Source organism: Gadus morhua, chromosome 15 (assembly GCF_902167405.1).
Source record: "Gadus morhua chromosome 15, gadMor3.0, whole genome shotgun sequence".
Lineage (NCBI taxonomy): Eukaryota > Metazoa > Chordata > Actinopteri > Gadiformes > Gadidae > Gadus > Gadus morhua.
The window spans coordinates 10,759,380-10,786,679 of record NC_044062.1 but is presented as its reverse complement, the minus strand read 5'-3'; the positions used below and the strand labels follow the sequence as shown (position 1 = coordinate 10,786,679).

Sequence of the window (27,300 nt, the reverse complement as noted above, 5' to 3'; positions counted from 1 at the left end):
CAGGTCGAAGGTCACCGGCAGACAATGCGGTCCCCATGGTAACCATCAGTGCGGCTGACACCCATTGGCCGTGCCGTGTGCCTAATGGCTGAGGAGGAGGGTGGCGGCGAGGGTTTGGGGCCGGCTGACAGGATCATCTGCTGCTTGAGGTCAACCCCGGTGGCTCTTCACATTGAGTTAGAGCCCCTCTTATGTGGAATAAAAGCATGAGGTGGGAGGCGGGGTGCACGGGGGCCTGTGCACTAGAGATGGTGTCGGACGGAACTGAACGTAAACAGCGGTGTGCACTGCGGGCTCTACTGAGAGCAATGGCCAGTGCCACCGGGCTCCATGCGAAAGCCCCATACAACTATACACAGGCATGTGGGTATGCTTACTTGTGTGCACGTTGCCGCCATGTGTCACCACAGCACTGCGGTGAAGCCAGGTTTGATTCCATCCTGCGGCGGTCCATGTGTCTTTCTTTTAACCTACTTTTATGTCCGCCTTTACTATCCCGTCCGTCAATACACAGAAGCAGGCTACTAGAAAATACGACCCACCCACTCACCACCCCAACCGCCTTCCTTCTCACATTCATGTTACTATTACACAATTATGATCGCATTATTTGTCATGAGGGTGTGTAAGCCTGACTAGCAAGACTGCCAGGCTAGTTAATCACAGATCAAGACACACACCGGCGTTCACTCGTACACACAAACTTAGCGTGACTGCTCTCTCCGGACGCAAAACTCTAAGATAAGATACAAGCTAGCCTTGTCCTACCTGTTTTTATCAGAAATCTGCCACAGCTCAAGGCTAGATCACAACAACAAAAAATTATCTGCTGCAGCCTGTTCTTACAGCCAATAACACTAATAACATGCTGTTGTTGTGCCTCTCAAACCCCCAAATAATGATTTACTTACTTGGGCTCCTTAAAATTGGAGCTCCAGTGTGACTTGAATTCAACATGAATAAAACAACACCTGCCTTTGTTTCTTGAATGGCAACTCTCTCTCTCTTTTTACCCCCAGATGCGCTCTCTTTATTGTGCATTCAGTCTTTTCCGTTTATCCCGCTATTCTCCCCGCTGACCGGCCCACAAGAAACCACGTGCATCGGCTCCACACAAGCCCTCCCAAACACTGTGGCGCATACCGGGTCCCACCGGCCACAGAATGAGCCATTCAGACTGAGAAAAAAAAACGTCAAACCAGGACACGCAAAGCCCCACGCGGTGACCCACATCCCCCGACAGAGAGGGAATTCCGAGTGATATGTTTTCTAAACCTCAAGTTTGGCGGTATAATCTCCTCCTCCTCCTCCTCCTCCTCCTCCTCCTCCTGCTGCTCCTGCTGCTCCTCCTCGGCCCATCAAATAATCAGTAGTGACATGCGGTGACCGGAGGTCCCCATGAATGCTGCAGGTGTTACATAATATAATCAGCCCCTAATCCGCTGCTCTTGCAGCAGCACACCGCCGCCGCGGCATGTGATACTGCCTGCGTGTGCAGCGTGCAGCCCGGGCAACACAATGGCCAACACATGGTCACGGTTATGCACGCGCGACAGCGGTCGGTGCCACTCTCTGGGCTACTCACCGCGCTGGAGTGTAGTAACTCAAGCGCTGTCAGCGAGGGTTGTTTGGCAAGGCGGCGCAGGGCTAAAGTTAGCGTCTAAGCCTACTTGCAGGGGCTGCTGTGAAGGCTGTCCTTGGGCTGCGCGCCACATTTCACGATTTTTTTATGAGTTCACATTGGGCTGTTTATGTGATTTTCGTTAATAGAGCTTGTTGGTTGTTTTAGAAGCTAAATCCTCCTCTAGTCTTAGGAAAGAGTCAGAACCAGTGCAACGATACTAGTCAAACATTGTGGATCAGTTGCCAAGGAACTATTGATTCCAATCCTTTATAGCCATATGTTTGTCTGGAAAAGATCAGTGGAAAGTATTTCTTTCACGTAAAGGATGTCTACTTAACATAGAGCAGTGCACGCTGCAATACTGTAGCACAGCTCAAAGAGAGCTTATAACATGAGTATGTTAGAACCACACACAAACAAACGCACACACACACACACAAACACACACACACACACACACACACACACACACACACACACGTGCCGCTCATCAGGTGACACTGTCTCCTGTGTGCTCTCGCTATAGATCTGAGACTCTGACTCCACACACTCGTGCACGCACACACACACACACACACACACACACACACACACACACACACACACACACACACACACACACACACACACACACACACACACACACACACACACACACACACACACCCTAGAGTAACCACGTGCTGTGCAACTGCCGGCTCATGTGACAGAGCATTCACTCCTGACAGAGAAGTAACTCACACATGCACTGAACATTCACACATGACCCGACTTAAGCAGTGTCCACATACACACATGCACGCACACACACACGCACATGCGCACACGCACACGCACACACACACACACACACACACACACACACACACACACACACACACACACACACACACACACACACACGACACACACAAACACACATATACATTTTTTTGTGCAAGAGGGGAGTGACTTGGAAGACAGTTTCCTCAGTTTGCTGTGAACATGTGTCAAAGAGGGCCAACCAGAAAGTACTATTTTATAATTTAGTTTGTCACAGTGCTCCAACTGAAAGACACACAAACAGGCCAGGGAATGAAGGATATAAACTCCAAGCAGATGACAATGAGCATTTAAAATGGAGAGGATATTATCGGACATTATACTACGATAGATTTACAACATGCAGAATTAGCGGTAAGTAATTCACAAAATACCACGCCAGGCCAGCCATTACCTCAATGAGTCACATCACACACACACACACACACACACACACACACACACACACACACACACACACACACACACACACACACACACACACGCACACACACACACACACACACACACACACACGACCATAGCGGCTCCGAGGCTCACCTGTGGAGCGGGGGGAGACAGCAACAACAAGGACCTCCTCTTCTTCAGCTCCACACACTTGCGCAGCTTGCAGATCTGGTGGCCGGTGCTGCGGTTGAGGCAGCAGCTGCACCGGCCACAGCTTATCTTCCTCAGGCAAGGCTCGCAACCGCCGCAACGGCTCCTCTTCTTCTTCTCCTTCTCCTTCTTGAGCGCCCGGCCGGCGGCGGTCCAGGAGGGCATGCAGGCCCCCTCTGGGAACCCCCAGGACCCCCCGGCCAGGAGGCCGGGGCCCGGGTCACCGCACCCGGCGTCAGACTCCGTGTCCAGGGAGGAGCGGGTGCTTTCTGAGCTGCAGGAGAAGGGGTAGCCACCTGCCCCTCCTCCACTACCGCCGCCCGGTGGGGAGGCGTTGGTGGCGGCGGCGGCGGCGGCGGACGTCTTTGGCGTCGACTCCTGCTCCGGCAACGCCGACGCAACCTCGCGGGTCTCCCTCGGGTCGGGCTCACCGGCGCCGGCGGGGACTACCGTGTCTCCGAGAGTTAGCGGTGGGAGGGAAGGGGCGACCTCCTGGTGGGGGCGGGGCCTCGATGACTCCGGAGCAGGCGGGTGAGCTCGGGTGTTGTCCGTCTGGACCGGTGTCTGGGGCCTTCTGCTCTCCTCTCGGGAAGGGACCTCCCTGTTCAGGGCCTGCCCTGGACTCCACTGGTATAGACGCTGCGGGAAGACGGGGCCTAGGACCTGGGTTCTGGTAACATGTGCGTTCGGTGACGTCGCGTTGGTCCGTGAGATCAGGTTGCTCACACTGAGAGCAGAAGATACCGGGTGATGTAGTTTAGCACCGTTGGTGATGTTGGATGATCGGATGTCTTGCCTGCCATGGGCAAGTACCTCTTGTGATTCCGACCACACCGGGGATTTAACGGGTTCTGAGGTAGCTGTGATAGACACAGGGAAAGTCTCAAAAGGTGATCTTTCTGTCGATGCGTCGCTGGACTGGTACAGATCAGATGAGGGAGCAAACAAGGTACGTTGATGGGAGCGAGCAGCAAAGGACGAAACATTGTTTCCCTCACCCTGGTTCGCTCGGGGCAGAAGATGAACAGACTCCTTAACATTGTCCTTAATCACAGAGCACCCTATTCTTTCCTTCTCATCATGCCTTCCTTCTAAACACGGTTCCCTCTCTTTTTTTCGGCTCTCCTCTCCATCGTTCTCGTGGGTGGCTGCCAGCGTCTGCCTCTGCGTCTCTGCCTCTCTCAGGACAGATGAGTTATCCTCTTCTTGTGGAGTAGAGACTTGCTTCCCATCGCTAGCAGGATCACCGGGTTTGACTTCGGCAATGTCGCTCTTCAACTCCTTGAGATCAGGAAGGTTGTCGCCAGGCTTCACCTCACCGTTATCTCGCCTAGTCTCCTCATCCTCAACTTGTTTCCCCACGCTCTCCCTTCGTTTCTCCCGGTTCTCTCCTAGTTTCTCCTGGTTCTCACCTAGTTCCTCCTGGTTCTCCACTAGCCTCTCCTCAGTGTCGGTGTGCTCAGGGACCTCGGTCTGGCTTGCCTCTCTACCACCACCATTGCTAGATCCCAGATCATGTGACCCGTCCCCTTGTTTATCCCCCGGGCCCGCGACCCCAGGCACGGGCTCTTCCCCGACGCTCTGCCGGTGAGCCCTCTGTTCTGGCTCCATAATGACACTGTCACACCGGCCCCGCGCCACACACACTCGCTGTGTGTCGTCGCCGGGAGACGACTCGCAGGGGAAAGCACAGCTCGGGCTTGCATTGTGTACAGCTTCCGCTACCTGTTCTTTGAAAGCAGCGGCGGCCTCGCAGGGGTCACTTTTCAGCGCAGGAAGATTGGTTTCTTTGGCATCGTCGTCGTCGTCGCTGCGGGCCTCCTCCTGCTCCTTAGTGTCGTTTGCGTCGCCGCGGCCCGGGTTCACGGCCTCTTTCCGTGTGTTCCGACGGTGTGCAGCGGTGCCCCTGGCCAAGCAACTCCTGCCCTTCTTCTTCCCCCTCCTGGAGGGAGGCTTGGCGGGTTGGCAAGGCCCAATAGACGCCCGCGTTCCCCGCAAGGACTTCCTCCGCCCCAGGGGGTCCTCCAACTGAGCACAGTAGTCTGGCGGATTGCTTAGTTTTCTAAGCCTCGCCGATCCTGTTATAGTCGCGGCTGGGATAACCTTAGCCGTGGCCCGCCCGGGTCCTTGACCGACCGACCCACTGACCGCTTTACCCCGAGGGCTTCGACCGGACGGCGCTTGGGTCCTGCTGGTGGATCTTTTGGGCTCTGACGGTGTTTTCTGGAGTCTCTCTGTGGCTCTGCCTCGGGTTTTGGTGGACTTGCAGGTCTGTCTCTTTGCGGAGATTACTTTGGGCCCATTTTTTCTTTGGGAAGCGGGCTGTCTTTTGGAGGTGGCAGGCATGGTTGAAGGTGGGAGAGGGAAGGTGACGCGCACCCGGCATGGGAGCCAGTTGAATGTTTATCTTATTCCAAGCGCCAAACGTTTTTATCGTCTTCTTCTGCCCTTTGGATAATGATGCGCCAGAAAAATTATTTTTTCATTGTGAAAGGGCAGTGCACAACCTAAAACACCAAGCACAAGAAAGTTTTAATCAATAATTATGCCATAGTAATTATGCAGGGATTATAGAATGTACAATACAAATCTAAACTTTGACAAAAATCTAAACACAAATTGGAGAATCAACAAAACGGTAAACACACATAACGGTAAACAAGCTATTTAAACACCATAGATACATTTTCTTCCAACTAGTTGAACGCCTTCAAAACTACAGGCCTATAAACAAATCCATTTAATAACGTAATATTGTAACAAATGTGCACGCGTTGGCCGTGGCTTTACAATTTAAAGGGCAAGCCCAGTCAGATGTAGGCTTGGCTCGGCAGTCGGATCCTGTTTTCGTTTCTGACTGGCGGAAGAACAGTTATTACAACGTAAAAAAAAAAGCCTATCGCCTCGTTTATTACTTCGTGCACTTGACCGCTGTCTTTCGTACGGTTATCCAGATCCCAAACAGCAACCCATCCGTACATTATAAAAACGAGTTTGTTTGTTTTGTTACCTTACGACATACGCGTCTACTTTAAACTGCAGCTCGAATACTTTACATACCAGAAAGACAGTTGTACTATCTGAACTGCTAATAATACTCCGAGACACGGACCTTGTTGGTTTCCCTCCTCGGCAAAACGGAGACAGATAGCGAGCCCGATCGTTTCCCACACGATGACACGTGGATACGGTTTAGTAAAAATGTGCACATAAGAAACGGCCAAGGCGGTAGAGACGGCAACATGTAGACTTATAGGGTAGGACACTCGTTAAAACGTAAATCCCTCTTATGTCAATCCATTCAGCGCAGCCCACTCTCCCTCGCCCGCTCCCTCTACCAGACGTAACCTACGATCTGCAGCCAACCCGTCGGACTGGAGAGACGAGTCACACATAAAACGTGACATGGACTTCTGCACAAGTCCATGCATTTTTTTTTTTTTTTGGAAACGACAGATGCTTTGAATATTATTTGATGATTATTATTATTATAATAAATTATTTTGATAATTTGATTCGTTTGGTTTCAGTTTCTGTGTTGTTTAGAATACGTGTTAGTAACAATGTTATTACAGCGTGAGCGTGAGGGTGTTGTGAATGACAGGTCGGGCCTATAGGGTGACCATTTTGACACCGGCCTTGTTTACTGTCAACACAAGTCTGCTGATGTCCATGAGTATAAAAGCGTTAACTGAGATGCAGTAATTAACTAGAAGAAGATACAATGAAGAACACGAAGAGACGCACGCGAGCACGCACAAACACACACACGCACACGCACACGCACACGCACACACACACACACACACACACACACACACACACACACACACACACACACACACACACACACACACACAAATAAACACACGCACGCACGCACACACATAAACAAAACATATAACGAAGTTTGCACAATTAAATCCATGGTATCCTATCATATATATATATATTTATATTTATAAATATATTTATTTATGTATATATATATAAATTTGAAAAGAAGCATTGAATTTTGAAATCACGATCTATAGGATGCACGGATTTAAATTCACTTTTATATTATTGTTTCTTTCTAAAAGCCTATATTGACAATTTAATGCAAACTAATTTCAAGCCACTATTCACTTAATCTACCAAATAACCATAACTTTAAGAAATAGTGCACAATCATGAATTCTACTAGTTTGATAGGTAAAAAATAACAATAACTTTTTAATGAATCTACATTTGTCTACAATCTTTTACCTAAGGAAATCCCGCCATCTAGAGGACAATAGATGAACTTTTCTGTGAGAGATTAGTACAGAATCAGATGCATTTAGATGCATTTCAAAAATTGTATTAGAATAATAAAGGACCTATTACAATGTTATTGATTCAAAAAGCACGTTTAACCTTAATGTATTTAAAAAGTGGGACTCTCCTATCAGTCAACGTCGCCCTACAGTACGCCGTCATCCCGGTGCGACACTTAAGGAAGGCAAGCGAAGGACACGGTTGTGTTTATACATGCATCTGCTAGCAAAAACGACACACTTAAACATAAATTACTGGACCTGTCATCCCGTTGTAAACGTAAAAAGGGTTAAAGTTAAACAGTGACAGGCTAATTTGAACCTCCATTCCATGCCCTATGCGATAAAAGACGTTACGCACTGCTGTGTTGAATTACTAGAAAGGCAGTTACATTTACGCAATTTAGGAGGTTTTGCCCATTCATTGCTCCAATAGCAGGTGGATTTGGAATTGGATGGTCAGAGATCGTTACCGCTTTGGTGGTTTTTGTAAGTATAAAGCCGTCACTAAGGTGGGATATAATTAGACGTAGATAACGTCACTGAACCCTGGCACAAGACCCTACTGTGTTTGTTATAACACTTAAAGTTGTGTTTCGTTTAATACGATGTGTTCTATGTTATGAATTCAATATGTCACATTGGCCTATTTTGAATAATATTAAGACGCTAGGCCTATGTGAACCCCACAGAACTCTCTTCTGACTCCTTAAAATCAGTCCATTCACATTTCAAAACGACCTCTGTCCCTTCGAGCACATTTTATAAAGACCATTCGACGTTGTGTAAAAAAGAGTGTTAGACATTACTTGGTCTTGACATTGTTTACATGCATGTTTGTGTTTCGTAACTGAAGCATCTATTTTCTCCTTCAAAGCAGACATGGATGTGTCTTCTTTCTAAGAGATAAGAATGGCATCGGAGGCTACGGTCTCTACACCTGTTCCCATAAACAACCCTGTCCAGAGAGACTATTACTGGGTTCGATCTTTTGTAGCTGGAGGTAAGAATCACATTTCTTTTATTTATAGCACTTTTACCATTAGTGGTTAATTAGTTAAAGCGTTTTGTTGAAGCCATGGTTCTATCCGGTATGCCTATAGCTGACTAAAACGACATAAACTGGCATGGACAGGTGGGCCTTTATCGTCTTAAAAAATGATGATATACTTGGAAAGAAATATCATGAATTGATTACTAAAAGCAATTCGTCAATTACTTAACTGAAGGGTTGGACAGCTGCTGAGCAGAATCATTGGCACAAATGCAACTGTTCTTTGTTTGATGCAGGCGCGTCGTTAGACCTGGGCATTCGAGGCTATAGCCCCGGATCTTTTGGGAATATCCCCGGTTCGCTGGGCCGTCAAAAATAAAATAAAAAAAATAATAAAAATCCTTACAAAAACAATAGGGATCCAACATGTTGGCTTTGACAACTAATGACGAAAATAACCCCGTAGGGTATACTTCTTTGTGGTTGCATTACCAGCAGCCACAGATGCAACATTGTAGCTGGTGAAAACCGCAACATTCGCGAGATGCGTACAATTTGCAACATTTGTTGCAAAATGTTGCAAATTCAACGCATCTCACGAATGGCGCATCTCGTCGATATTGCTGTTTCGTTCTGCTAGCCTTTTAGTGAGATGAGAGATTGTTGAGAAGGACAGTAATAAAATATCTTTGGTAAGATGGATATAAGAAGAGACACCTGCAGTAAATTCAACCCGGTCCACTTGACATCAGGTAGGTCATGCACCTACGGGCTTTTATTTGTTTCAATCACTGAACTTTCAAACAAAACTCTCGCTCAGCAAAGATGGGAAGTACAATCAAATTTATTATTTAAACCAGTATGAATATTAGTAACCGTAGTTGCAGGCAATCGAATAACACCTGCACGCATGCTCACACACACACACACACACACACAGACACAGGCGGAGTGGTAATCGGTAGGGGCGATTCTAGGTAGTGTGGGGGCCCTAGGCAGAGGATTGTTGAGGGGGAGGGGGGGGGGGGGGGGGGGGGTGTGTGTGGAGCGATTGTTGACGGGGGGGGCGATTGTTGACGGGGGGGGGGGGAGCGATTGTTGACGGAGGGGGGGGGTGTATGGAGCGATTGTTGACGGGGTGGGGAGGGGGTGGAGCAATTTTTATTTTATTTTTTTTGGCTCTAGGGGGCCCCCCCGTGGCCTGGGGCCCCCAAACAATTGCGGGGCCCCAGGCAGTTGCCTGGTATGCCTAATGGGATGCGGCGCCTCTGGTAATCGGGTGAGTCGGGAAAATTCCCTGTTGGCCGTTATTGTTTCGGGGCCGCCGGGCTGTTTACTGCGGGATAACAATATTGCGTTTATAAAAGTTCCTTGCAGCGCCGTCCGGTAGCATGAGCTGTGCAACCACAACCTCTTACTCACTCTACGCACGCAACACATACAATCTCTCAACGTCGCAACCAATTCGATTTTGTCTAGAGGGAAGTAACTGAGCGCCCTCTCCCGAAGTGGTACAGCCCAGGTAAGCCTTGAACTGCGATTGGTCAGAAAGATGTGACGGCTAATGAAAACATTGAACTCTCGTGCAGGCTCGAACAGAGTTACACACAAACACACACACACACACACATTTAAGAAGTTTTTCACCCGCTCCGTATCCAGCTTGTTCGACGCTTGAAGCACCCAGACCAACCCTGTCTCATCACAATTACGTTCCCAGAGAACTATTCGGCATTCTCAATTACGTTTGGTAAAAAACGTATTTTGTCCGTGATTACGTTTTATTAAACGTATCGCAAATACGTTCGTTCTTAGCTTATTTTTTGCCATTTATTTACTTCTAGGATTACGTTTGGTTGAAACCTATCCCAGATATGTTAAATGTCAACGTATAGCACATTATTTTCATTAAAGGGACTCTCACCTTTGTTGCATTTGAGAATTACAGCACATTCAAATCATCCCGCCTTCCTCCAATGCCCCACCCCCTAAGCGTAGGTAGGCCTACAAAACTAAGCGTTATTTTTTAGAGTACTGTAACGACCTCGCTGGTGACATAATGATGTCGAGTCATTAGTAGTTCAAGGTAGTTTTAATGAACCAAAACCAGGTCACTGAAACCCGTAACATTGTAACCAACGGCAGAAAACCGACACAAAACAAACCCCGGTTACCCCGGCAACCCCCAACACGGTCTCACTCGCGTGCAGGCCCCCACCCTCCTGTTCTTCCAAGGCCCTCCCCCAGCTGACCTAATGATTCGCCCCCACGCTGATTGACAAGAAGAACATTACAATACATGCACATAGAACAACTGGTATAGCGGACAACGAAATATAATGTAACACATAACACACAAACTATTTAACTGTCCCAGGGTCGCTACAGTACAAAAGTTCTAGACTCCCATGGGTTATGTTTAGACTCCCATGGGTTATGTTTAGACTCCCAGGGGTCATAATATCTACCAGGGGTCTAGTAAACAAGAAATTTAGCAGGTGGCTCACTGTAATTTTATGGGCTTCGTGTGATACCGTTTTGAGGCCCCATGTTGAAGGACAGTGGTCCCACTGAGTATAAGAAAGGTGTATGAGCATTACAAACAGAGTAGCGGGACAACGTAGCGTCTGAGGCCGAAATGGGTCCCCTAATCGGACTGAATGGTGCGGTTGGGTGCCAACGGTCTGGAGGTCTTCCTGTAGCTCCAAAGTAGCGGGACAACGTCGCGTCTGAGTCCGAAATGGGTCCCGTAATCGGACTGAGTGGTGCGGTTGGGTGCCAACGGTCTGGAGGTCTTCCTGTAGCTCCAGAGTAGCGGGACAACGTCGCGTCTGAGTCCGAAATGGGTCCCGTAATCGGACTGAGTGGTGCGGTTGGGTGCCAACGGTCTGGAGGTCTTCCCGGAGCTCCAGAGTAGCGGGACAACTTCGCGTCTGAGTCCGAAACGGGTCCCCTAATCGGACTGAGTGGTGCGGTTGGTTGCCAACGGTCTGGAGGTCCTGAGAATCATCCAGGGGAGCGGGACCACTTGGCTTCTGAGGCCGAATCGGGTCCCCTTGTCGGACTGAATGGTGCAGTTGGTGGCCAACAGTCTGGAGGTCTTCCTGAGGCTCCAGAGGAGGGTAACTCTGTGAGTCTGAGTCCGAGATGAGTCCCCTAATCGGACTGAATGGTGCAGTTTCAGTACGCCGTGGACCACTTTGGTCTGCCATCGTCAGTCGCTACGGTCGCTACTCGCTACTGTCTGCCGTGGAATCAAAACAAACCCTCTAGTTGAGGACGCGCCTTGATGACGCGGGCCCGAATGCACCACAGGAAGCAGACGGAAAACCTTATATATCCATGCAGCAAACAGACAGGTCTGTCGGCCAATAAGGTCATTCGGTCCGAAGAATTTTATTGGTTGAAGTTTTCACTAAATATTATGAGAGTAAAATAATTGTTTGTTTTTACTCCTGGTTGGTCTGTCTTGCATATTAGAGTGTTATTACCTTATTAATACCAATTTAACCTTATCCAAAAAAAGTGTAAAAATGCAACAAAGGTAAGAGTCCCTTTAAGGCATATTTCCCTTTCGGGAACGTTTCATTTAACGTATTTTGTCTGAAACACGTATCTTGGCCGTGAATTTATTTTATTGAACAACCAACAAGGTTGTAATATACATAAATTCCTGGTTATATACTATACATGAATTATGAATTATGTATGGCGAAGGTGACGGTGATGCAGGGTTGCGAGCTTCACGGGTTGTTTTAAAAACGGAGCCGCGAGTGTAAACCTCAAATGCGCGGGTCACGGTTCTCTTGTGTATTTCAAAACCCAGCGCAGAAACAGTTGGGGTGTAATATGTATTGTATAATCTTCTTGAAAATTCAGTCAGAACTATTAAAAACCAGAGGATGGACGGGGTTCGGCAGTGGACACACACACACACAAACCCGGTATCACGCCAAGGAATGAAATAGATACGTTGGTCCACATTGCAAGGCGTGTTCAGGGTCACGCTTTGCCTGACCAAAGCGTGAGGAGTACACGCTTTCTTCTCCATTCTAAATGAATGGAGGAATAGCACCAACAGGGGGCGAGACGTTCTCCTAGCATTTGGTGAAATTGTTACGTAGCCTATATTAATCTTTATTATCTGAATGGGAAATGCAATATTTTAGGACAGATACACCATTAAACATGTTTCTAATAACATTTCTAGTGAGAAATATACCTTTTCCTTGCATAATTTCCAGTAAGTGAATGTGTATGATCTTTATTAATCTTTATTATCTGAATGGGAAATGCAATATTTTAGGACAGAATCACCATTAAACGTGTTTCGAATGACATTTCTAGCGAGAAATGCACTTTTTCCTTGAATAATCTTCAGTCAGTGAATGTGCATGATCTTTATCAATCTTTATTATTTGAATGGGAAATGCAATATTTTTGGACCGATTCACCGTTAAACGTCTTTCTAATAATATTTCTAGCGAGAAATATACTTTTTACTTGCATAATCTTCAGTCAGTGATTGTGTCTGATCTTTAGTTTTATAGTTATTAGGAAGATTTTATCGGCTCGCTCGCATGTTTCAACGACGTCAGGTTGCTAGGGACGCTGCTTTTGCTAAACTAGCAGCTCACGTGTTTCCTGCGTTTGTGTTATTAAACCGTTACTTTATGTAACTTTTAATGATATCATCTTGTTAGAAACACGTATATCTGACCCAGCCAACCCAGTCGCCAAAAGCATACGTTGACAACGTTTTCGTGAACACTGGATTAGGTCGCATTTCAACACAAAATAGCGTGTTATACACACACACACACACACACACACACACACACACACACACACACACACACACACACACACACACACACTCTCACTGCATTTCGCTGCTAAAACAAACAAAATAACAAAAATAAAACAAAAAAAATATTCCCCCAAATATTATTGCTTTCAAAACATTGGCCAAGATGGAATATCATTTTTTTATTTGGGCTGCTAAAAGACTGGCAAAAAAACTTGTATATGGCAGAATAAAGAATAAATTCATGCATTATCATTCAACTTGAACATGTGTTTTTACAGTAGGCCTATAGAGTGGTGGAGGGATGACGTATGTTGGCCAACCCGAAAGTGAGCGTCGTCCTGGGTTCCCTTCCCAACAGGTTTTTCCATTGGATTTTGGATTATTGCAGAAAAATTAGCATCTTTGAAGCACCTCCTCAAAAACTGAAAATAAATAAAACTAACCGTGCTCCAAAGAAAGGGAAGTCTGGGGCCCCCTGTTTGAGCTGCTCCCCCCGCGACCCGACCCCGGATAAGCGGATGACAATGAGATGAGATGATGAGTGCTCCAAAGAACAAAATGTAAACCAATGCATTCTGAATGGGAGTGTTTCTCAGATTTTTCCATGCTACACAGAAAGAAATGTAAACCCATGCTAATAAAGACTTAATCATTTAAATATCATTAATCTCCTGAGTGTGTAGGGTGGTATTCTATTTTTTTCAACGGGGCTGCATCCAGTCACTTGACCGTCATGGTTGCTATGGTGGTTGCTATCGACCACCCCCTTTAATCCTTCCATGGCACTAAAAACAAGCACTAAAAACAAACACTTCGACGGAAGAGGGGCGGCCCCATCTTTGTTGATGAGACGCTCCAGGAAGTGGATCGAGGACAACCCGAACAGGCACTTCGCCGGGTTGATGATTAGTCCGTGCTGGTCGAGCCTCATGAAGAGGTCGCGTAGGTGACCCTGGTGCTCCTTTTCGGAGGAGCTGGCGACCAGGATGTCGTCCAAATATACGAAAACGAAGGGCATCTCCCTGAGCGCCGAGTCCATTAACCGCTGGAAGGTCTGAGCTGCGTTTTTGAGTCCGAACGGCATACGCAGGAACTCGAATAACCCGAAAGGTGTCACTACCGCCGTCTTTGCGATGTCCGAGCTATGCACTGGCACCTGGTGGTAACCGCGCACCAGGTCCACCTTCGAGGAGACCTGCTTGCCCGCCAGGTGCTCTGGGAAGTCCTGGATGTGCAGGATTGGGTAGCGGTCGGGCGTGGTGGCGGCGGTAATCCTCACAAGGTCGCCACCCGCCGTCTGGCTTGGGAACGATGTGGAGGGGTGAGGCCCAGGGGCTGTCTGAGCGGTGGATAATGCCCAGGCGCTCCATGTTGGCGAACTCCGACCTAGCGACCTTCAGCCTGTCGGGGTTAAGTCGTCGGGCCCTAGCGTAGACGGGTGGGCCCTTGGTGTCTATATGATGCTCTACACCATGTATCGCCGTGACCGCGGAAAAGGTAGATCGGGTTATACCGGGAAACTCCCTGAGCAGGCGTTGATATTCGACCCCCTCTGAGAGGGAGCTGGAGAGCCCGCCGTAAGTATCTCGACCGCGGGCACATGCAAACGAGGAGAACATCCGTGCGTCCACCAGGCGGTTGTTTTTGACGTCTACCAGCAGATTGTGCGCACAAAGGAAATCCGCGCCGAGGAGGGGAAAGGAGATGTCGGCCGTGACAAAATCCCGACCTGTATCACTGGCCTCCAAAGCACAGGTCCGCAGTCTTTGTACCATACGTGCGGAAGGGTGTGTCGTTAGCGGACCTCAACAGTGGACCGTGGACGCCAGGCGTGGTGACCTCCACCGTAGCCGGCAGGACGCTCCTCAGAGCGACGGTGTCGCAAAGAAACTCGCGGCCAGAGAGAGTGTCCCTGATGAACAATAGCCAGGTTGACGTGCCTGCACTCACAGCCACTAATGAGCGCAAGCCTTGGCGTTTCCCGTCGGCTTGAAGTTGCACGGGGACCGGCACCTCTTTGCCTTAGCCCCAAATCGCGCGTGAAAATAGCACATACCTGTGTTGGCACGGCCGTCGGCGGCCACTGGGGCTCTGTTGGCTAGCCTGTCATTTTCCGGGGGGTAGGCACTGTGTGTTGGGGCTAGCAATTCGGGTGCAAAACTCTTGAGCAGCCAGGAAAAAACGGTCCGCTTCATCTGCCAACGCGCGTGGCTCGGTAATCCTCGTGCCCGCGAGCGCCGTCCGGACCTGCGGTAACATGTGTTGGAGGAACAGCTCCATGAAGAGTAAGTTAGGTTCTTCCGCACCCAACAGGTTGAGCATCATCTCCATATGCTCAGAGGGTTTTCTGTCCCCGAGGCCCCGAATAGCCAACAACCGTTGGGCCCGCTCTGACTGCGACAGCCCAAAAGTCTTCAAGAGGAAGGCTTTGAGGTCCCTGTACTTGCCCTGGTCCAGGGTATTCGCTATGAAATTCGCCGCCCGGGTCGCAGTGGATCTCCCCAGCGCCGACACAACGTGGTAGTAGCGTGCGGTGTCGTCCGTGACGTCGCGGATGGCGAACTGCGCCTCCGTCTGCTTGACCCACGCCGTCTGTGAAAACTCCCAGAACTCCCAGAACTTTATCAGAAAATTCTGATAAAAGCGTAATTCGCCATGTTCGTTTTGGTCCCTGAAGCTTCAGCGAGACCTACGTCGGGGTCACCAGTGTAGTGCCGAGAGACGGGAGTCGGAGGCGGAGTATCCGTCTGTCTGCTCGTTCCGTCTGCTAAAAGAGTCTGTGCTAAACACTAATTCACCCATAGTTCCGTGGGTGAATTATGTTAACCACCACACTATGAAGTTTAACATTTTGTTCAGCAAATTTGACAACTGACAGATGCAATAAACCCCAAAATTCTGGTGTGTACATTTATGGGCAGATTTAGTATAATTTGTTGTAGGGATGCACCGAATATTCGGCCACCGATATTATTATTTATTTATTAAAAAATATATATATTAAATTCTTGCTATAATGTCTGCTGGAATGTTAGAAAACGTTCAGTATTAAATAAATATTTTGTATCAAATTTGTATGTTTTATAGAAAAGCAAGACAAAAAAGTTTATAAAGGACATTTAATTGTTTGATTTATGCAATGGTGAAAAATTAAAGCAAAATGAATGAAAAACATTAAAAGACACATTCGGTATTCTGTTTCGGCCTTCGGCCAACTGTTTCAGTATATTCGGTTTCGGCCAAGAATCTTCATTTCGGTGCATCCCTAATTTGTTGCAAAATGTTGTATTGTTCTCTATGCATAGTGCATCAGGTCGATATGGCTGTTTAGTGCTGCTTGCACAGATTCAGGAGACCCGCAGTGAATTCAACCCGGTTGAATTCATTCGGTAGGCGCATGACAGTGTTTATTTGGCTACCGGCTTTTCTAATTTCTCATTTTGGCTGCTGGTGTATGTGGTGCACTTTCCTATCCTTAACGTAAACCTTAACCTATACTCAGTAGGCCTGCTCCGACGTGAGTCAGACATGACGATTGGTCTTTCCTTTCCTTCTCAAACTACGCTACAATTGCATATTTCATCACTCCGATTTTCAAATTTTCTCGACGCTCCTGGATGCCACATTTCCATACAATTGACCTATACAAGAATATATTATTTTTAGTATGTGACTGTCTGTCAATCCTTCTTCTAGCCTGGTGTGGATTAGTTCCATAATACCCATTCACTGAGAACACTGTACGCCGGTCTTTATAGTGCAACCCTGTGTGCTGAACAGCCGTACTGGGTACAAGCCTGAACAAGATTGTGCTGCTAATAATACCATGCATTTTATTCCCTTGTCTCACCAGGTGTAGCAGGATGTTGTGCCAAATGTACGATCGCCCCTCTGGACAGAGTGAAGATTCTTCTTCAGGCCCAGAATCCCCACTACAAACACTTAGGTAACCTGCTTTAACTTCTGTCTGCTCACACAGCAGGAGGCTGCTTTCTTCTCTCATTCATGCAACGATGCGCTTTTTAATTTAAGGTGTGATCGAAACGGTCCTCGCTGTCCCGAAGAAAGAGGGCTTCCTTGGTTTCTACCGGGGCAACGGTGCCATGATGGTCAGGATATTCCCCTATGGAGCCATCCAGTTCATGGCTTTTGACAATTACAAGAAGGTACTCCTGTCATCCTGATGAATGAGGATCAACAGCAGAAAACAGTTATACTCCTATAATTGGCCTTGTGTTGTACTTGTACTTTGCAAGAGGTGTGTCGTCTATGTGAAACTTTGTTCTTATCCATGAGGACCTTCCGTTGTATTTTGCAGCTACTGAGTAAACGTCTTGGGATCTCCGGCCACATCCACCGCCTAGTGGCAGGGTCAATGGCAGGTTAGTGAGCAGACTCATCAGAGCTGTCCTTGTTCTCTTCATTGCCCGCTTGTTGGACAGCAAGACTTCCACCCATACACAACGTATGAAGACAGTTGTACATATATTTGTATATATATATATTTTTTGCTTTATTTAACCAGGGAGGAATCTCATTCAGATAAATATATATTTTACAAGTGAGCCCTGGCCAATGTAGCAGAACACACACATCTATAAATATTTATGTATGAAGACAGTTGTACATATATAAACATTTATGTGGCTTTCCCCTCCCAAGTATCAATCACTGAATTGCCTTAAATGGCCATGTGGGTCTGGGTGATCAAACCACAGCAACTGTCTCTGCTGGCTTCACCGAACCAAGAGTTACAAATGCAAAGTTTCAAAATGGCTTCCTTGTCTGATTCTGCAGATAGCGTGGACATGCCTGTCAAAAATATGAACAACAGCAATACAGCACTTTCATCACAGAATGGAGTTTGTGGACTACAAAAAAGTGAAATGCTGATAATATACAAAATGTACTATCACATATACCAAAGTGCAAATTGTTTTCACTCATGGGAGGCATGCGCACACTCAATTCTCTTCGGCAGAATCGGTGCAAGAAAGTAATTCTGACAAATATATATTGGTAACAAATGTTTTAGTGAAGCCAGGAGATATGGTTTGATCACCATGAGTAACATCAAGATTTTATTCTTCAAATAACGTGGGGGGATCATAATGCAGGGACACCATTAACACTTTTGTTGTCTGATGTCCAGATGCAATAGAAAAACAATGCTCCCCCCCTGGTGTTGACAGGGATAACTGCAGTGATATTCACATACCCCCTGGACGTCGTCCGTGCCAGGCTGGCCTTCCAGGTCAAGGGAGACCAGCGCTATACCGGCATTATCAACGCCTTCCAGACCATCTACCATAAGGTAACCATGCCATTTAAACCTTTGCGGCAAGACCAGCCGTGGAAGACCCATATCTCCACTTGGCTGTGTCTATCGCAAAGCTTTGGTCAAACCTCACCGTCTGCCTTGGGTTTCCCTAGGAAGGGGGTGTACCTGGGTTCTACAGAGGACTCGTCCCTACTATTATTGGCATGGCTCCTTATGCAGGTGAGAGTCTTTATGTGGTTCATGGATTCTGTGTTTATAGGTTTTAGATTCAGATTCAGATTACTTTACGAGTCCCCGAGGGGCAATTCGGCTTTACAGCCACCCCATCCATTGAGGGTATAAAGTAAGAACGTTAAAAATAGAATAATAAGTAAGTACGAAAGTACTGCAACAGTCATAAATCAGCCTGTATACAGATGTCTCTCTCTCATAACATCCTACACATGACTCAATCATTACACACACACACAAACACACACACACACCTGCCAGTGACGGAACAGATGTAGTAGTGCAGCTTCACCTTGTAGGTTGTAATAGTTTAACCATCCTGTAAAGCTAGCAATGAGTGTGCATTATAATTATCCCTTGGTAATTTATGGTAGGGTTTTAAGGCTACCATAACTTACGACAATAACGTAGATTTGGTGTGATAGCACTATATTCATCCCTTATAGGTTTTAGCCACATAGTTACACTGTGTAGGTTGTGGCAGTTCATAACCACCATGTTAGTGTGTTAGCAATCAGGAGCTAGACCATGGTTCACAAGGCTGATATGTTGTGGCAAGACAGTGACAGGGGTAGCTTTAAATATAATTTCATTTCTAAAACAACAGTTGACCAAAGTGCTATAAAAAGCATAGATAAAACTAAAAGCGAACAACAATAAAACAAGTAGCAATCATACATTTCAGACAACGATAATAATAGTAACAAAATAAAATGAATATGACCGTATGACCAACAGTTTGACCGTTTTACCGACTGTATGACTGACAGTATGACTGATAGTATGACTGTATGACTGACAGTATGACCGACAGCATGACTGTATGACCAACAGCATGACAGTATGACCAACAGTATGAACGTATGAACGTATGAGCGACAGTATGACTGTATGGCCGACAGCATGACAGTATGACAGACAGTATGGCTGACTGTGTGACCGTATGACAGACAGTTTGGCCGTATGACAGACAGTATGAGTGTATAAAGGGCAGTCTGGCCGACGGTATGACAGTACGACTGTATGACCGACATAAGACTGTATGACCAACAGAATGACTGAATTACCGACAGTATGACTTTATGACCGACAGCATGACTGATAGTATGACAGTACGACTGACAGAATGACCAACAGTATGACCGTATGCCTGACAGTATGACCGTATGACAGACAGTATGGCTGTATGAAGGGCAGTATGACCGTATGAACGTATGACCGACAGTATGACCGTAGACTGCCAAGGGCAGATTAGAGTATATTTTGAGAAACAGAAGTCTTCCGTGCGTGGAGGTATGGTGAGCTTGGTCGGTATGGTAACATGGCATTGGTATGCCTTAAAACTGGTATACTGGAAGTTAACATGTCAAAACAATCACCAACCATGTTTCTAAAGCTCCACTGTCAACCGGATGTTTGCAAAATTATGTGTGTATGGCTTTAAGGCCCAGCCTTATGGGGTCAGAACAGTCTCATTAATAATGAATGCACAGAGAAGGATTCACAAATGTATTTTCTGATTTATATATAAATTACTCTCTTCTCAGAAATACATTGCAATGCACACATAAATGGATATCGGTATGTATAAATGTAAAATAAATCCATAAACAAAAATAAGTTTCACAAACACATTTCTGATCCATACACAAATGTACCTTGTTTTAAATAAATGTAATATAAATCCATAAATATATTAATTAAAAAAATATTTGCAATTTTCATCACAATGTATTTGGATGTTGTTGCATTTATATACAAACTGTTAAACTTGTATTTACAAGACGTTTTTCATTTGTGAACTTATTTACATTTGTGCGTGAACTGGTCTGTATTTATGTGTGGATTTTTGAGACTCTCCTGACGTCGCTAGATTCACAAATGCATTTTTTTCAACAAGGAACTCTCTGTAGCCAATCAGATGCCTCCCTCGTTTTCAGCCAATCACATGGCTGCAGTTCCGACCTCTGAGTCCAGCCTCCGAGCCTCCCGGTTCTCTGTCAAATGTCTACTCTATCGGAAAGAACATGTTTTTTGAATGATCGTACATAACAATCTCTAGGTGGTGAAGAAGTAAATGCTGCGTCACGTTTAGCTACACACTTTTTCCATCTAATTTCGACTGGGTTTTGGGATTATCGGTGCCGTTAAAGTAGTAAGCGGCACCGACGTAAAAACCCAGTCACAGCAGTCATGTGGTTGACTGAAAACGAGGGAGGCATCTGATTGGCTACAGAGATTTCCTTGTTGAAAAAAATGCATTTGTGAATCTAGCGACGTCAGGAGAGTCTCAAAAATCCACACATAAATACAGACCAGTTCCCACACAAATGCAAGTAAGTTCACAAATGAAAAACGTCTTGTAAATACAAGTTTAACAGTTTGTATATAAATTTTACAACATCCAAATACATTGTGATGAAAATTGCAAATATTTTTTTAATTAATATATTTATGGATTTATATTACATATATTTAAAACAAGGTACATTTGTGTGTGGATCAGAAATGAGTTTGTGAAACTTATTTTTGTTTATGGATTTATTTTACATTTAAACATACCGATATCCATTTATGTGTGCATTGAAATGTATTTGTGGGAAGAGAGTAATTTATATATAAATAACAAAGTACATTTGTGAATCCTTCTCTGTGCATTCATTATTAATGAGACTGTTCTGACCCCATACAGCCTGCATTGTAGATGGGCCGCTGTTCAGAAAGGCAACTTCAAACAAATGCATCCAAGTTTTATTTTCAGATATCGACCTGAAATTTGGCCTGTGGAATCTTAAGTGTTGTAGCCATAGCCGAGCCTACGTCTTTTTGACGCAATGTTAGAGCTGTTTAAACATCAGAGGTATGCATGTATTTCACTTTAAAATGTGAATCGCTGCCGTCTTTGGCCTTATTGCTATGAATTTAACACCGTATAGTCCCACAGTCACCTGGTAAATGTTTGCCGAGTTTGCAACTTTTACCACATTCGGCGCCAAAGGAGTTAATGTGTTTGTGTTTGGTCAAGTTGTGGTCACTGCACTATATCAAAATGGTCTGACCATATGGGTTGCAGTGTGAAAGTTGTTCATCATAACGAATGTTGCATGTATAACAAGTTTCATACATATTGCAATTTCCTAGTGGAAATGGCAGCCTGTTGAGTATGTTGCACTTCAAAGGCTTGTTATAGCGCCACCTATAGTTCATTCTGGCCAATCCTTGTTATCCAATAACAAGGACAATTCACGAGTTCCTGCCAATTTTCAGAACTTTTGACCATGTCGTTATTGAGATATGGCCGACTTTGTCAGGAAAAAATAAATATTAATGATAATACTAAAGATTACAATAGGGTTCCTATGGATTTCGTAGGACCCCAAATAATAATAACAGTAATAACAATGATAATTTTGGCTAGAACTCGCCACAATGCAATGAATCAATGTGTAATCAGGATCAAAAGTCTAAAAGATGAGATAAAGATGAGGTAAAAGATACTGAATTAAAGGCAATAGAGTAGAGATGGGTTTTAAAGTTTGATTTTAAAACAGCTACAGAGGGGGACAATTGAATATGCAGTGGCAAGCTGCTCTATAGTTTAGGGGCAACAGCAGCAAATGCCTTCTCTCCTCTACATTGGTGTTTGGGTTTGGCGAACATCCACTGAGAGCAAGTCAGAGGATCTGAGGCTTCTTATAGGAGTGTTTTTGAATAGTAAGTCAGATACTATAGGTACATGGATCATTAATGGATCCTCTACCCCCCCCCCCCCCCCCCCCTCTCACACACTCCCTTTCTCTAGGTTTCTCGTTCTTCACCTTCGGCACCTTGAAGAGCCTTGGCCTGAAACACTTCCCTGAGAGCCTGGGCCGACCGTCCTCAGACAACCCAGAGGTGCTGGTCCTGAAACCCCACGTCAACCTGCTGTGCGGAGGCGTGGCCGGCGCCATCGCTCAGACCATATCGTAAGTGGTGCCGCGCGTGCGGTTCAGGGGGAAAACTCGGGAACGGATCATGGAATGCCGAATGACTTCTGTTTTTGGTTTGAGGTCTGGAGACGTGAATTGGCGAGTTGATGGACTAGTACCTCGGCAGATAATTTTATGAGACTAATTGTGGGGAGTTCAGAATCGGGTCACAAAGGAGCCAAAAGCGGTAAGGCGCTTGCTAGAGGCTGCCTTAAAATAGGGGAGGGAAGTAAGCGTCCCTCAGCTCGGACCGACCCTCACCTCGGAGTGGATTTCCGATGTTATTTGAGCCTCTGTTCTCCTGCGTCGTGTCCAGATATCCCTTGGACGTGGCGAGGAGGAGAATGCAGCTGGGGACCGTGCTTCCGGACTCTGAGAAGTGTTGGTAAGTGGCACAGCTTTATCCTCTCCACTTTCAATATGGCTTGGGAGATTGCTGGTGCAGTGGGAAAGTGACCGTGAACAATTATGTTTTAACTTAAGATTAGGAGTTCAGTCACAGATGGTAGGAGTGGACTTGATTTATGATATTGAAGGGCATTCAAAGTAATTTTAGTTTTAAGCATCTTTGCATGATTCTGCTAGAAATTCCACCCTTTCATGTGATAAATGTATTTTTGTGTTTCAAAATGAAAAGTCCCTATATTTGAAAGTCTACTTAAATTACATTTTCTGTACAAATGTGAGAACTGGCACATTAAACATTGAACAACCGGATATGCTTCCAATGCAGTCTACTGTGCCCAATCATTGAACTTATTTTCATCGATCGATGACTCACGTTGTTTGAAAGTCTGTTGGAGATCCCCTTTGATAGTTTTTGCCATTTCTTATTAAAGGTGGAAGAGCCTTTAATATTTTATTTCCAAACATATTTTCTCTTCTCGCCCCGCCTCCCCTCTCTCCCAAACAGCTCACTGAGCAAGACCCTGAAGTACGTCTACAACACCTACGGTGTGAAGAAGGGACTGTACCGAGGCCTGTCTCTCAACTACATACGCTGTGTGCCTTCCCAGGCGGTCGCCTTCACCACCTACGAGTTCATGAAGCAGGTCCTTCACCTCAACTAGTGGTCCCACCCTGGGACAAAGAAGCCTCACAGACATTCTTTCATTTTTTCTCTCCATGGCATTATGCAGAATCAAATTCTATAAGCTTTGGACCCTCTTGGATCAAGGCCCATTCACAGGTTTATTTGGGAGTGTCAGTCCTGCACTCTGGTTGAGCTCATTATGCTGCGTTCACACAGGTTCAGGCAGAATGTTGACGTAACACAAGGTGAGGCCGGCATAAAATACCGCAACAGTCACGGTAGACAGCAGGGCCATCCAGGGTTTGAACATTCTAACTTTTTGTTGGAAGGACTTTACAGCTGAACGTTTAGTAGCTCCCTCACACAAGAAGAAAACACGGCCGATCTGGACACTGGAAGCTAGCAATATGGGATTTCATAGCCACATGTTTTACAAGAATATTTGTTTAAAGTAATAGACACAAAATAATTGTATTTAATATATTTGAGTTCACCATATCAACATAGCGCCTTGCTTGTTTCGTTTTGGTTCCAGGATATGTCGTCCGTCTGCCTGATTCCATGTGAACACAGCATTGATAGTACAAGTGGGCTGCACACAAGGTACGGTTATGGACACGGTGTTGTGTATCAGAGGGACCCCAGTGATGTGTTCTTGGTGAGCCTTTGGCCTCAAGTGTAGAAGTAAGCCTCTTCCCATTCATTGGACTTCACATTGGCCCGCAGCAAATGGTTTTGCTCTGCTGCTGCCCCCTTTCTTAATTTATTGAAATTATTCAAAGTAAATCATTTTCAGCCTAATGTTCAGAACGGTGGCTTGGTTTCAGCCAGAACTGTGTGATGGACGGATGGGTTGCTATGGATACGGCAGGGATAAACAGTTGCGAATGGCCTAGCGTCCTGCCGACGGATGATGTGGGTTTGTGCTCTATGAGTCGCACAGTCCAGACCAAGCCAAGGTCTTCCACAACCGGCCATAATGTGTTGTAGGAACACTTATACAATAACACCTGATTTAGCATTTAGGTTTGTACTAACTTGATGATGACTAGTTTGAAAGATTGCAGGATGTCCATTCCTCATTTAAGGAGGTGTTTTTGTTTGTGTGTGTGTGTGTGTGTGTGTGTGTGTGTGTGTGTGTGTGTGTGTGTGTGTGTGTGTGTGTGTGTGTGTGTGTGTGTGTGTGTGTGTGTGTGTGTGTGTGTGTGTCATCTTGATGAAACGCTGGCAGAGATTCAGGGTCCAATAGCTTTCAGACATATTATTGTGGCTTCTGAAAGTTTAATTAATTTAGTTTCAGGGTCTTTATCTCCATCTCACGTACAACACTTTTATTTGCAATAAGAGTTTCATAATACAGGGAATCTTTGGACAGACTTTCATGAGCGAGGGCTGAATAGACAGTGAACTATAAATTTGAACTTAACAAAGATGTTCGTTCTATTGCTGACAAAGATTAAATAAGTTCTGTATGGATTTTTTTATATTTTGTGTATGCATGTAATTAATTTTTTTTCTGCAATGATCAGGGGTGTTTTTGTTTGTGATTTGATGATGAAGATGATGATGCAGTTTGTGGTGGGACTATGTTGATATGCTGTCATAGCGGTTGAATTACATTATTTTAGTCAAAAGGATTGGAGAGATATGATAGATTTGCACTTCAACACAACGTCTCCAGCCTTGTTCTTTTTATTTATTGACATGGCAAACTGTAGCCACTGAGTGGCAGTGTTTAATATAGATGGCGTTTACTATCAGAGATTATTGAACAAATGTTTCAGTTATGTCAGTTAACAAAAAACAAGGTGCATGGACTGATAGTGGTACATAGGCCTCTTATTTACCCTTGATAACGAACTGTCAGAACAGTGGCGGCGGGTAAGGTGAGGTCGTCTGTAATAGGCACATATGGCAGTGAATGTACTTTATGTTGTCCAAATGTATGTACACATTTTCAGTGTAGAGTTTGTAAACGTCATCAGCTGATTGCAAGCAACGAGTTTTAGATCAATGAATGATCTTAATCAGACTTAGTCCTTAAGTCTAACTTGACATACTACAGCATAGAATTATGTCATGATCAGTCTGTCCGTTATCCATTTCTGAAAATTGGTTTATCAATTTATTTTCCGGTTGGCATACTAAGAAAACTGTCATACTGTCAAGTGCATTCTGTTATTTTAGTTGATTTCAGTTTTTTCTTGTTTGAATTGTATGTAGGCCTATTAAAATGGATGGTTGAAATTTCTTTGCATGTAAAATGCAATTCAAAAGAAGAATTTTGTTTTTCAATGATGTTTTGATTTAAGGCAATGCCAACACACAAGCAGTGTGAGGTTGTTAGAAATAATGATATAATATAACATTTGAAGGCTCAGGACTAAGGTTTTTTTAGTTATAGCACAGTGTTTATTGTTTTTTTTTTAGGGTTAGCAACTAGTTTTCAGTGTAGCTCCTAAAATCGTTATGGTGCTTTTAAGGTTTAAAAAGATCCAATTAGGTATTTTAGCAAATCAATGGTTGGAGCATGTTTACAAGAGTCCTCTGCTTAAAACCGACTAACCTTTCTGATCAACGAATTGATTTAATAAGGGGCTGTTGTATGATATGGAATTTTCTTAATGGAGTCTTAATGGAATCACATTGGCCATAGATGACTGTATAAGAGTCATTTGCGATCGGATACATTACAAATAGACCTGTGTCTTGTGCCAGCTTACGCCTCTACAGCAAGTTAATGTTTACCTTCATCTTTCATTCTGGTGGTGCAATAATTTCAGTCAACTAACTTACATGGAAGATTTTCAGCATATTTCAAATAGCAATGTTGTGTGATAGTTAATTATGTTCTTTTTTTAATCCTACCAATGCGACTTTGTTTTGCTTTGACTGCTCATTGTAAACACTTATTTTGGGAGAAATTAATCAGGTTTAATGTATAGCCTAAATGTAAATGTCCATCATGGTTGGATGTAGTTCTTAAAAGCAGCAGTGTTGGAACAATCACCAATCAATAAAATGCCTTCCAATACGTTATGAGTTGTATTCTATTTGTTAGGCATATACTTGTTGACCGACTGCTTCAAATGAATATTGCATGGGTCATAACAATTCTTACAGCTGATTTGTGACTCCACGGACGATGTAGGATCAGATTGCTGACGATCTCATCTTGTCAAAGTGCCCATCCACCACTCCATAGTTGGAACAGCAAAACTCTAGCCTCACTAAAGAAAACTTTACTTTTATACTTAAATTACCAACAAACGCCAAATAGCTGGTGTCATGGCAACAATGAATCACTGACGTACTGAGTGAAGTAGGATGTGCAGGGTATGTCATAAAGTAGAGCGGAGATAATCAACCATGGCTAAACGTACACGGCTGGTGGCTTGCCCTGCTGGACTGTACAGAACCAGAGACCGATAGCTGGCAGTTGGATATCTCTTAAATATTTAATGACCAGCCGAAGGTGATTCATACATATCCAGCCAACGACCCCACTCAGCCAGGACTGCAATACAGAGAGACTGCAACCAAAGAACTAACTATGACCAATGAATGATAATCCTGTCAGAAGGGATTGATTGGATTCAGAGACACTTTACAAACCTTTTCTCAGTTTTATAAATCATGTTT

General features: G+C 45.1%; 2 protein-coding genes across 5 annotated transcripts in view; one reads left to right on the top strand and one right to left on the bottom strand.

Moving 5' to 3' along the window:
* Positions 1 to 6,474, bottom strand: part of tet1 (tet methylcytosine dioxygenase 1) — a 35,793-nt gene extending 29,319 nt beyond the window's left edge. Inside the window, exons 1-2 of one of the 2 annotated variants that reach the window (XM_030378611.1) lie at positions 6,104 to 6,474; positions 2,987 to 5,550 (exon numbers count right to left, since the gene is read on the bottom strand). In XM_030378611.1, the coding sequence (XP_030234471.1) occupies positions 2,987 to 5,389 (2,403 nt within the window). In that variant the 5' untranslated portion in view covers positions 5,390 to 5,550; positions 6,104 to 6,474. The remainder of the gene's footprint in view (positions 1 to 2,986; positions 5,551 to 6,103) is intronic. The other variant, XM_030378610.1, reaches the window with a different exon arrangement.
* A 1,023-nt stretch (positions 6,475 to 7,497) lies between these two features.
* slc25a16 (solute carrier family 25 member 16) lies at positions 7,498 to 26,697 on the top strand. 3 transcript variants are annotated; one of them, XM_030378751.1, is made up of 10 exons: positions 7,498 to 7,830; positions 8,222 to 8,344; positions 16,999 to 17,091; positions 17,178 to 17,311; positions 17,464 to 17,527; positions 18,338 to 18,459; positions 18,579 to 18,645; positions 22,460 to 22,622; positions 22,942 to 23,010; positions 23,539 to 26,697. In XM_030378751.1, the coding sequence occupies exons 2-10, from the start codon at positions 8,254 to 8,256 to the stop codon at positions 23,693 to 23,695; spliced, it is 960 nt and encodes a 319-aa protein (XP_030234611.1). In that variant the 5' UTR covers positions 7,498 to 7,830; positions 8,222 to 8,253; the 3' UTR covers positions 23,696 to 26,697. The 3 variants fall into 3 exon arrangements, with proteins under 3 accessions (XP_030234611.1, XP_030234612.1, XP_030234613.1); XM_030378752.1 differs by having other exon boundaries at positions 8,219 to 8,344; XM_030378753.1 differs by having other exon boundaries at positions 7,498 to 7,853.
* Positions 26,698 to 27,300: the final 603 nt, after the last annotated feature.